Source organism: Brachyhypopomus gauderio, chromosome 13 (genome assembly GCF_052324685.1).
Source record: "Brachyhypopomus gauderio isolate BG-103 chromosome 13, BGAUD_0.2, whole genome shotgun sequence".
NCBI classification, from domain to species: domain Eukaryota; kingdom Metazoa; phylum Chordata; class Actinopteri; order Gymnotiformes; family Hypopomidae; genus Brachyhypopomus; species Brachyhypopomus gauderio.
This window is the reverse complement of record NC_135223.1, coordinates 11445766-11458772: the sequence shown is the minus strand read 5'-3', so window position 1 is coordinate 11458772 and position 13007 is coordinate 11445766. Positions and strand designations below refer to the sequence as shown.

At 44.3% G+C, this 13007-nt stretch overlaps 1 protein-coding gene across 1 annotated transcript in view; it reads right to left on the bottom strand.

Annotated features, from left to right (window-relative positions):
* Nucleotides 1-206: 206 nt before the first annotated feature.
* cacng8b (calcium channel, voltage-dependent, gamma subunit 8b) overlaps nt 207-13007 on the bottom strand; it is a 23389-nt gene continuing 10588 nt past the window's right edge. The window contains exons 2-6 of the mRNA XM_076971119.1: nt 9482-9750; nt 8861-9085; nt 6975-7058; nt 5864-6004; nt 207-2028 (exon numbers count right to left, since the gene is read on the bottom strand). Of these exons, the coding sequence (XP_076827234.1) occupies nt 1205-2028; nt 5864-6004; nt 6975-7058; nt 8861-9083 (1272 nt within the window). The 5' untranslated portion in view covers nt 9084-9085; nt 9482-9750 and the 3' untranslated portion in view covers nt 207-1204. The remainder of the gene's footprint in view (nt 2029-5863; nt 6005-6974; nt 7059-8860; nt 9086-9481; nt 9751-13007) is intronic.

Genomic DNA, 13007 nt, shown 5'->3' with positions numbered 1-13007 from the left:
CCAACACACGTCTGACCCAATCAGGGCTCAGGGAAGACAGTGTCCTAATGTATAGATTCTTACAAATAACCTGCCCACAGTTTCTGCCCCTCCCCCGGTAAAAAGGCCCCACCCTGACACCCACTTGCTACTCACTTCAAAGAAAGTATCTATATATTTTTTTTCTGTTCAAATATAGTTATGCATAATTATAATATACATTGGCATTTCAAAAGATTTCATTTGATTCTCTCACCCTGTCTATCATTTTTATTATAGTTTTTTTTTTTTTTACATCCTACTCCTCCACCTTCCTTTGAAAGCACAGTTTTGGCTAGAAGTCACTTTTAAATAAGAGCTCTTAAAGAATGGCCTTTGCTTTTCCTCCTCTACAAATCTCTCTTCCTCTTCGTCCTGGTGAGCGACTTTCATAATGTCCCAACAGAAAGACTACTGGGAAGGCTACTGCTAAGTCTACCGCTACCAATCAACAAAAATAACACCATGGCAGGTTTCATATAAAAATGTCTTTTGTTTTAACACATGGTCAGTATGGTCAGTTCATCATACTCTATTCTCCATTTGACAGAACTGGAAGACAATTTACAGAATAAAGACTAAACTGTGTTCGCACAGGGTAGAAAACAAAACATTTCCAGAAAATACATGAGTGGTAATGCTATTTGTAATAATAATAATAATAATAATAATAATAATAATAATAATAATAATTCTCATCCTTCACCAATTATAGACTCTCATGCTTCTGCAGTGGCCATTGTCAGTGTATAGGAGTCACAGTTGATGTCTTTTAAAATCCAAATCAAAAGTTTAAAACTAGAATTGTTTCCAACATCAGGATCAGTCATTCAGTATTATCATAAAGACAACAACAACAACCTCTCTCCTTCATTAAAGCAAAAAAAAAAGGCAAACTTCACAGTATCCAATGAATATTATTTAATGAAGTTAAATAGAAACGCTATAAAACATCAGTATTAAAAGAAAAACGGAAGAATGTTGCTGTTGTTGTTTTTATTATGAGTTGTTCGTCACTAGTTCAATCTTTGAGTTGTATTTATCGTAAAGTGAAAACACGTGTTCTACTAAGAAGAAAGAAGGAAGGGATCACTTCTTCCTTCTCTTCCTTGCCTCTACTTCCTGTTGTCCTTTCCAGAACCTTCTTCCTCTGGCTGAATGCTCCCTGCTGCTGTGCTCTCCGCCTCTACACTGGCGTGGTCTTCCTGTTCAGCGTGTTGGAGTTGCTCTCACCTTTGCCCAGCCGGTCCAGCGTGCTCATGCCCCGCTCCCTCTCCACTGTGGAGGAGGAGAAGGGTGGAGGCTGTGAAGGCGGAGCCACCGAGTTGCCGAGTGAGGCCCCTCCGCCCGACGAGTTTCCCGCCGGGTTGTGGGCCTTGAGCGGGGGTAGGGTGCCGCTCATCACCACGCCCCCACCCCCTCCGCCCTCTTTGGGGAAGCAGTTGTGGAGCTGGTAGAGCGTGGCACGGTCCACCGTGCCGTAGAGCGGAGGGGCCCCCAGGCCGCCCAGAGCCCCCAACTTGGGGTCTCGCGAGAGGGCGTAGAGGGAAATATCACCGCCCGGCAGGGCTGAGTGGGAGCGTGAGTGCGGGTTGGGCAGTGTCGACACGGACATGGGGCCCTGGGACAGGAGGGTGGATGGGGGCAGTCCGAAGGCCTTGCTCCCTGGCGGCCCGCCTACGGGGGAGGGGTCCCGCGAGCGGGAGGGGTCGGTGGAGCGGGAGCTTGAGCGGGACCGGCGACGGAAACGGTAGCTAGGCAATCTCAACATGGCATGCGTGGTGCTCTTGAAGATGTCGGTGCGCGAGCGGCATCGTAGCTCCTTGTTCTTCTCGATGTAGATGTTCACGGCGAGCACGCCCACCATCTCCGCCAGGATGAAGGACAGGCCACCGAAGTAGAAGGACCAGCCGTACGAGTACTGCCACTTCTTGTCCTCATCTTTCTTCGGAGAGATGTCACCCAGCGCCGCGGAGATGTACACGATCACACCAATGATGTTGCTCAGGCCTGGGGGTTGGCGGAGAACACACACAAGCTCGGTTGGGCTTCTCACAGACACACTTTACACTCACATGAGGCTTAGACCCTCCCTTAACGTCACAGGCTCATTTAACGCATTCCACCGAAACACCTTTAAGTGAGCTGTTTAATTCCACGCTACGGCCACTCTCTTTAATGACTTGAGGCTCCACGCAAGTGATAACAAGTACAAAAGCTTATTTTACAAAGAGTAAATGTGAGGGAGAGAGACAGTAGCCCACATTAGAGCAGCACATCACAACAGAAACGCTGTGATTTATGCACACATTCAGGGACAGAATTTGAGCACAAATTAGTGTTGGAGCCAAATGAAAATGCAGCACCATTTCAGCACTGTGCAAATTATTATTTACCAATATTTTGATCAGTAAGAAAAATAAAAAGCATATTACATTGGTGTTCCTCATTACTGTGAAATAGTTTATTGTAATGTTACTTATCTCCTGCTTTCCTATTGTACCTGCAATTTGTGAAGCGGAGATTGATTTGATGGGGAAGATATTTGCCAACTTTTATGGAATTCAGTACCAAAATTAAAATAAAAATACACGCAATGGCAATATAATCATACATTTAGCTTGAAATTCAACAATTCACATTCAACAATTTACATTTGTAAAATGTTTGGATGCTTTATGAGTAGATTTATTATTTATAAATTTATTATAATATTTACCGATGTAAATTAGCATTAGTTTCATGTGATGCAACAACTGTTATGGGGTTAATATGCAGTTGCATTCAGCGACAAGCGTTTGGTACTTTTCAAATTCACCACCACAATAAAAAAGATTTAAATGTTAAAGAGGAAACAGCACCTCTCCTGTTTGCAATAACATTTTCATCCCTCCACTGCACTCAATCTGTGTCACAATGCATTTCACAATGCAAACTGTGCCAGTTGCATTTTTCCATGGTCTTCCACCTCAGTCAGCCAATCGGATTCCACAGCCTTCCACTTTTATCAGCCAATTAGGTTTCACAGCTTTCCACCTCAGTTTGCAAATCAGGACAGGGTTATTTCAATATGCAAATTCTTTTAGGGTACTTTTCTACTGTAAGGGAGAACAGTCTACTCCCCTATATTTAGTCTGGTTCCTGATTATTTTAAATGTCAAATTTAATTGAGAACATGACACATTCAGTACACACATTAATCAGAGGAAAAATTACCAGGGTCAGGTTTGAATTTTAAATAACCTCAGATCAGACATGTGCATAATTTGCTCATAATGTTTCAATAAAAGTAATGAATGTACACTAATACTCTTAAAAAAACTGGTGTCAGGCTGGCCCAATCATTTTATAACTCAAATGTTACTGGTAACATCACCCATTGAGCACTGGTGCTCTCAGGTAAATGAATTAAAAATGGGAAATTTGAATACCGATGGCCTTATTTATGTTGGACCAGATAACTGTGCCAGATAATTAAGAAATCCATCATATAGAACTTGTCCCTTCATGTAAGAAAAACTTGGTTTTATATTATTAAAACTATCTGGAAACCAAATGAGTAAGAACCTGAAATTCCAGATTCCAGACATTTTTGAAGCCTTTGTGATCTTTGCCATATAAATTATCCCTAAGTTTTATCTGCAGTTTTTGTCCCTAAGCACAGTGAATTTCAGGTTGCCCCAAATATATACCTGGAAATTTACAGGCAAAATGGTACATTGAACAATGATGCACATAGGTAAAATAATTTTTCTTGATTTCTTAAAGGGGGTGTAAATTTGGGGTGTGTCGAATACCACAGCACTTTTCGAAGCAAATTTTTATGGAGGGGTGAAGTATTTAAAATGCGTACATCTGTAATAGTGTTTGGCTTAGATAGTCCACCAGCATCGCTTTTACAAATGCAGATGGTGAAGGATATTGCTTCCATTCTGTTAACAGCTCCAGAATCGTGATGACGCACATTTAAATCGGATGACTGATTCCATTTTATGTTTTGTTTTTTTTACATGTTTCTGAAAACCTGATTTGTGTTTTTAATGGCAACCTCAGTGGAATTAAAAACATACTGATCATTGACTAAAGCAGTATTAACACCTCGGTCATTCACTTTTGCCGCCTTGAGTGATGAAACAGATGTGACAAGTAGCAGCAAAATTTTAAATGTATCGACCTCTGACCTTGTGCTGTGCAGGGTCGAGATGGTGGTTTGCTGTTTTATTGAGCTGGATTACTGTGTGATTTTACTGAATTCTGTATAATATATTCTAAAAGAATACATATAACTCCAAAACACACATTATAATGACAATAAAATGTTTTAAAACAAAATGTGAAACATTTAAAAACAAAGATGACAGTGGCTTTTATATAAATTACATTTAAATCATCTTGAGACACACTGCAAACAGGTTTGTCTGATCTGACAAGAGTAAGTTTACATTTAAATGTCTCTCTTTGATTCATGTGCACCATTGCTCATTGTCGCATGTTGCCAGTTAGCTTTGTGGTCTGGAGAGATCTTGGACCAGACTAAGACCAGGTTATTCACCCAGGAAGGGACTTCTGTCCTGTGGATCATTTGTTTTATTGTCTGGCCCAAGGTCATTAAAGCCCTCAAAATTGATATGAAATTTCAGCTTCTTATTAATTTGCCATTATACCCTATTGCTCAAAATGCCAGGTTTCCAAATTGAGGTGTAAAATTATCTTGGCCCAGCCTAAAACTAGGTTTTTACTTACAGGCAGGGACCATTTTTGTATGATAGATTTGACTATTTGTCTGGCCAGACATGAATAAGGTCGCCAGTGTGCTTCCAAGTATCTCCCTTTGATTCCATTTCCCTGTGTGCACCAGTGCACTCCACTGGCCGTGTTGCCAGTTAGTTTTGAGGTCTAAAATGATTTTGGGCCAGTCTAAAACTGGGTTTTTCTTTCAGTGTATTCTTCCGTCGTTACGGGGAATTAGACTTTCACTGTGCCCCTGTGTGTACGTTTTGTATTCATTTACCTCGTGCACAACATGCCATGTTGCCAGTTGTGATGTACGATATCACCATGGGCGAGACTAAAATGAAATTCTCCTCACACAAATAGACCTGTTCTCTATTGAAAAATGATTGTATGTCTGGCCTGTGGTGATTTAAAAGCTCAAACCTGAGGTGGTCTTTTGTCATCTGATTAATATGTGAACTATAGCAGAATGTATCATGTTCTTAGTTAGTTCTGATGTATAAAATCACCAAAAACCAAACTAAATTTAGGTTTTCCTTACAGTAGAAATGTAGCCTAAACTATTTACAAATCGAAATGACATGTCTAAATTGGAATATAAATTATTAACAATTAATTGAAATAATATTTTACTAAATAAATATTTGAATTAGATTTAAATCTCATTTTTCAGGATGCATCAAAAAGGAGGGACATAATCAGTTCTTAACAAATGTATGATCACATCTTCATTTAGCTTATCTGCCAAGCATGAAGTGTACTGCAGAACCAACTTCAACCGGCCAATAGGAAGCTGTGAATACCCAAATGAACGGGTAGCTGATGTCACATGACTGAGATATTTGGGAGTTATTTGCATAACCTATTACGCTGCTTTTGGCTCACAGGGAGAATGAAGGTGAGTTTTGGACCATGTGATGTCCCCATTTCCCATTCAATTTTACCACATGAATGCACTTTTATGTCACTACACATACACATACTTTTGCTCCCTCACCCAGTACAGATACAGTTACAAATACTGGGCTGTCTGCACATGCCTATTACATATCAGGTGCAGCCAGTGAGGAGGAGGAGGAGCAGGATGAGGAAGAGGAGGATGTGAGCGCACCTGCTGCCACAAACAGGATCCCTGCTCCCAGAATGATGTCCCTCTTGCTCTTGTAGAAGCGACTGGCAGCGATGCAAACTCCGCCCATCAGCAGGAGGACGGCACTGAGGATGGGGAAGATGTTGGAGGCCCGTACCACTCCTATAGGGAGGGGGGGGGAGGGGAGGCAGAAATAGAGATGGGAGGGGTTTAATGTAGTGGGAGGGAGGAGGAGGTGGGAGGTGGGGCATAAGGGTCTGTCCACGTCACAGCAAACGTGGATCCTTATCTTATCAAATCACTGAATATGCAAAACATTAATTAATCTGCCCCATTTGCATAATTAAATCATCTGCAGTGTCTGCAGTGTGTGGTATGTGTGGCTGCGTGCATGAATGAAAAAGCCCAAAACCCCCAGGAAAGAAGCTCCTTTTCCTAAGAGCCCAAGTGCCCATCTGGGACAGGCTTAGCTGGGACAGTGAAGGGAAATGCCATTGAAATACCAACCAAATGCCAACCAGAATGTGTGTTTGTCTGTGTGTCTACTTGTATATGTGTGCACGTGCGTGTGTGTGTGTGTGTGTGTGAGTGTGTGTGTGTGTGCGTGTGTGTGCGTGTGTGTGTGAGTGTGTGTGTGAGTGTGCACGCAGATGCGAAAACAGACCACAGCTGCAACTGACACTGGCACTGAGCATCCCTGAAGCTTTTCAGGCAGTAGCATTCATCCAGACTCTAAGCCTCTCATGCTGAACAAAAATCTGACTCCAGCTCTTTAAAGGGGATGCAGAGCAATGCAGAGAAATGAGGACAAAATGCAGAAGCCCTTTTCCACCACCCCTCCCCAATACCCCCCAGCACTGCCCCCTACCCAACCCCCAGATGACACCACCCCTCCCCAATACCCCCCAGCACTGCCCCCTACCCAACCCCCAGATGACACCACCCCTCCCCAATACCCCCAGCACTGCCCCCTACCCAACCCCCAGATGACACCACCCCTCCCCAATACCCCCCAGCACTGCCCCCTACCCAACCCCCAGATGACACCACCCCTCCCCAATACCCCCCCTGGGACCTCAGCTCCCCCCAGCCCCCAGTTGTGAGAGACAGCGAGTGGAGGAGGGTCTCTTACGTAAAACGTACTCCGCTCCATCGTGGTCGAAGTCGGCGTCCTCGGGGAAGTGGTTGATCTGGGAGCACACACCTCGTTTCAGCCCTGCAGGGAGGAGCAGAGGAGATCAGGGGGAGGAGGTGGAAACAGACAGGGTCACACAGACCGGGGCAAGAGGTCACGGGAACCTGCATCACCGAGCATCCACGTGGAAGAGGACGTTCACGGCCACACACGCACGCACATGCACACACACACACGTACACGTACAGGTACAACTGGAATTATGATGGTGTGTATGAAAGCAATATCAACTGAACCAAGCGGGATAATATATATAGGAGTTTGGGGTCACATAACCTGTCCTGAGCTGGCGTAAACAAAGAATGCAGCAATAATGCAGGAATCATGCTGATATTCTGCACTGCATAAACATAAGATGTAAAGAATACATGTAAAACTTGACAATAAATGTATATAAACTCAAATACAAATTGTACAGAAAGTCCCGGAGCCATGCAGGCAGTTGGATAGCTACCCTCTCCATTGCTTGGGGCCTACTGCTCACAGACCGCATGATGCATTATGATGACATCAGGGTGCACCATGATGGTGGCATGACTGGTGGTGATGGATGGAGGGAGAGTTTGGTGTGAAGACAGATGGAACAAGGGGCGGGCAGATGAGAGGGAGAGGTTCACTTTCGTTTCACATTCTCGCTTTCTCTCTTTTTAACTTCTGGTGGAGATTAGTCTGTAAGACAGATGGGAGGCACAAGAGGTCAGCACTTCGAAAGGAGATCTTGACCTTGTGATCCTGACCTTGTGATCCTGACCTTACATTGTCTCATGTGGGAGCTGTATGAAAACAGCCCGTTAAACATGCATTCATCCTAATATTGTTAAGGGTAACCATTGGTGAGACAAGCAGACAGTGACGTTATGGAATGTCAAAAAATCACGGATCACCGGCACCTTGTCTGTCTTTAGATGGGCGAGGGGGGAGGGGGGGTGTCTGAGTGGAAGCCTTGGCATCCATGGAGCCGCAAAGGCTCCCTTTTCCACTTCACTTACTCTTAAGCTATAGAGCTACTTAGCGTCCATCTTGGCTGGGAACCCTGGGGGACTGTGAGGATTACTTGACCTCTAAACTGTGCCAACTGTGCGACACGACAGTCGCTGAGGGAAGAAGGAGGAAAAGACAAAGGAATGAGAGAGAGAGAGAGAGAGAGAGAGAGAGAGAGAGAGAGAGGGAAACACACATGCTCCAGATGGGGAGAGACAGAGGAGAGACAAGAGCATAGAAATGAAAAGAGGTCTGATGGTGCTGGAGTGGGGGGAGGGGCTGCGGTGCGGGTGTAGCTTTGAAGGGCTGATTTAGAGGCCGAGCTTATCTTTAATTGAATGTGCTGTTATCACAGAGCTTAGCCATAAAGCTAAATTAGCAGGACCCAACGACTGGGCACAAACTGACGGGCGTGAGCGGGGGTGAGATGAGCGGGAAAATGAGGTGCTAAAATGCTAACGCACCACCCCTGACTGGACTGGGGGGGTCTCCCTCATGAGACTAGGCCTCCATATAAATGGGCTAAATGAAGAAGAACAGCATTTGGCTTTCATACAGTTTTCCATCTCATAGTTCACACGATGGACTGAGCGGGAATTGTACGGATTCTTCCCATTATAGGAAGGAGTAAAAATAAGTTTCATGCACAATAAGTGTAATATTAAGTCAACATTTCTACAGGTTTTTCACATATTTGTCGAGCAAACATTAAACTACTTAAGTTAAAATGTCCTCTGTATCTTTGGAAATAGCATAAGTTTCCTGCCACAAGTTTCCATCTAATTCAGCATAACCACTGAGTAGTCCTACACTTGAACTACATATCCCAGAATGCTGCTGACCCTCCAGGCAGCATATCCTCCAGAGGCCAGAGTGGGTGAGGGCTCCGGGGTCCTTCTTGTCCTTGTTGTGGGGGTCGTCCTGGGTGACGTTCGCGGTGCTGTTGCAGATGACGGCCCGCGAGTAGAGCCAATAGTCCGTGCCGATCGCCACCGTCATCAGGCCAAAGGAGGCGAATGCCCCCACGATGGTGAGAAGGATCTGGATCCCCTTCTCACACACCATGCCTGCAGTGGGACGGGGCAGTTAGAGCATGATGAGATCGGTGGAGGAATGACCACAGTCATGTGACTGATACGTGGAAGACAAACTAAAAAATGGACTTTAAAACCCCACGATGCTACAGACTTTTGGCTGTGATTCTCACACAACACTCTAGGCTCCTGTGTCTCTGCCAGTTAGACCACTGCTAGCCAACTGTGGTTTCACGTGTATCGGGTTGAACTGGGCAGTGTGTGTTCCCCTCCCAGTGTGTTCAGCTGACGCATGACCCTGTGTGATAGCGCTGAAGCGCTCCTGCCGTCTCGCAGGCAGCAAACGTTACGCCCTTGTCTTCCCACGTAGGGAGCTGACAGGAAGCGAAACATAGAATGTCGATACATTTTGAAGACATAATGATTCACCTGATGGCGAGTTTCTGTCCTTCGACTCAATTTTGAAATCTTTCTTTTCCTGGTCAGATGAGAATGTGCTGTCCCCTTGATCCGGGCAGCATCCATGGACTATCGTCGCGCAGTCCTCGCCTCCTCCCTGCACTCACACACCGCACTCACACACCGCACTCACACACTCTTCTTCTCTCTGTGGGGCTCGGCTGAAGAACGAGGGAACGGCTGGTGCCTCCTTCTTCCGTCCTCTATTCTCTCAAAGGGTCATGGCTCACAGTCTGAACCTGAGGATAGAGAGAGAGAGAGAGAGAGAGAGAGAGAGAAAGGGAGGGAGGGAGAGAGAGAGAGAGGAAGAGAGAGAGGATGAGAGAGAGAGAGGAAGAGAGGAAGAGAGAGCGGAAGAGAGAGAAAGAGAAAGAGGAAGAGAGAGGAAGAAAGAGAGAGAAAGAGAGAGGAAGAGAGTGAGGGACAGAGAGGAAGAGAGAGAGGGAGAGAGAGACAGAGAGAGAGGGAGAGGGAGAGGAAGAGAGAGAGACAGAGAGAGAGAGAGGGAGAGAGAGGGGGGAAGAGAGAGGGAGATAGAGGAAGAGAGAGGGGGGAGATAGGGAGAGAGATGAAGAGAGGGAGAGACTTAACGCTTATTTCACCTGTTTGAAAGTGTATGAAAGTGTTTTCAGTCTTAAAGTTTGAAAAGAAGTCTGAATGGAGCTTTGGGGAAGGGGGGGGGGGGCAAAGGCAGGTCTCTGCTGTTACCATGGCAACACTCTGGGACCTATGAGCTTGATCAGCATAGACAGAGAGAGAGAGAGAGAGAGAGAGAGAGAGAGAGAGAGAGAGAGAGAGAGAGAGAGAGAGAGAGAGAGAGAGAGAGAGAGCGAGAGAGAGAGAGAGAGAGAGAGACAGACAGATTGCAGCACATCTCTCTCATTTGCACTTGAGAGCATTACAATGAAGCACACACAAGGACACAGTTAACACAATGTGAACTATTTTATTCTGAGCATGAAAGGGAGGATCAGAAGTCTCTGAGTGCTAAAAAGCCACACCCACATATGCACACACTCGCACACACACACACACACGACACACAACACACACAAACTCACACAAACATGCACACACTCGCACACACACACACACGACACACAACACACACAAACTCACACAAACATGCACACACTCGCATACAGACATACACAACATATCAACACACACTCACCCATAAACAGACATACGCAACACATAAGCACACACAGAAACACGCACACACTCACATACAGACATACACAGCACACACACACACCCACACACAGATATAAACAACACACAAACACATACTCACGCACACACAGATATACACAACACACAAACACACACACAAACATATGCGCGCACACGCACTCACATACATAACCAACAGTCAAACTGCGTACATGCTTTACTAACATAAGCATAATGCAACTCAGTTACTGGCTGTTAATAATTCAGAATGCAATATGGCAGCGCCATTAAAATAGGTTACACCCCTATGTACACCCCGCCTGCACTGTCTGCTGTGGCAGAGGTCTGGATCTTAAGTAGCACTTACTACACTTACTACACTTATTACACTTACTACACATACTACACATACTATACTTACTACACATACTACACTTACTACACTTATTACACTTACTACACATACTACACTTACTATACTTACTACACATACTACACTTACTACACATACTACACTTACTATACTTACTACACATACTACACTTACTACACTTACTACACTTATTACACTTACTATACTTACTACACATACTACACTTACTACACTTACTACACTTATTACACTTATTACCCTTACTACACTTATTACTTACTACACATACTACACTTACTACACATACTACACTTACTATACTTACTACACATATTACACTTACTACACATACTACACTTACTACACTTATTACCCTTACTACACTTACTATACTTACTACACATACTACACTTACTATACTTACTACACTAACTACACTTACTACAGTCTGTCAACTACAAACAACATTTACAGTAAATTTGTACATGGAGTTGTTGTCTTTCTGTCAGACAGACACACTGATATTCTTGTACTGAAAAAATAAGAGATTTCTACTCCACTAATTGAATGCTGAATGCCCAAATAGATTGGAGATTAAACTGCAAGATGTTGGTCACATTCAATTAATAATGCAATCAAAACAATCATGCATTGCTATTCAACCACTCCAGACGAACCTTATCGCTGTTCTAAAGGACAGACGACTCCTAGCAGAGCTCGCACACTTCACTTCCTGCACGGCTCCAACGCCCTGGTGTGGTGGCAGGAGCGATGAGCTCCTATCGTTTCATTTCATTTATATATTTATAAATCACATTTATAAAACTAAGTGCTAGTCGAATTAGCAAAGACCATCAATGGAACAATGACAAGACCTGTTTAATGACCAAAGCATCAAAGACAAAAAAGAATATTACATAATATGACAAAAAAGCACAAAAAGAAAATAAATAACTCATACCAAAATAAGAGATAAGCCATGAAAATGAGTTTTAAGGCCAGACTGAACTACGACACCGTGTTGTTAATGCGTAGCACGAGTGTAGCAAATCACCTCTGTTTTTCTATTTTTTCCCAGTAGCACCACCTCATGGAGAATTCATTGCTTGCTAAACAGGAGTGAGTGAGTTTTCAACCCAGCTCTAAAAAAATGCGAGAGAGGGTCCAGTCTAACAAGCTAAGAGTTCGTTCCAGAGTGTGGGTGCTTACAACTACATATACTGTATACAATCTCTTCTTTGCTTCAGCACTGATTCTGGAACAACCAGGCGATGGTGAGCAGATCTGAGTGACAGAATGTGATGGAATGTGAGATGGTAACAGGCCAGAGAGAAAACAGCCCAATTATGTGTAGGTGAACATAAAGGTCGTTGACTCCATCCTAAAGCGGGTGGAGGTCAGTTAGTGTGTTCTCACCCGCAGGGCCCTGCGCAAAGGCGAGCTGCAGCATTCTGGGCCAAGTGTACATGTGAGAGAGGCCGGCAGACCCACACCCACTATTACAGTGGTGGAGTCAGGAAGATGAAACCATGGAGAACCCCATTAGAGACATCTATTACCCCATTAGAGACACCATTAGAACTTTTCACCAGATCTTAAAAACTGGCTGCAAGGAGAAACAGGACAAGAAAAGAAGCAACAAGAACCATCATCGGCGCCACCATCATCATCACCATCATCATCATCATTTTCGTCATCATCATTTTCATCATTACAGAGCTCCAGGTACATCATTGGGTTGACCAAACAAACGCAGCGTTCCTCCTGAAGCCCATGGACCACAACGGCTCCCTGAGGTTGAGGGTGAACACAAGATCAGAAGGTCCGTTATTGGGCTTCTTCTCTTTATACTGCAGCTCAGTAGCACAGAATCGCTCTACCAAAACACCACAAGAAGCTGAACAAACACAAGTCTAAACACACAGGTGGTCGTCCGTCTGGGCTCAG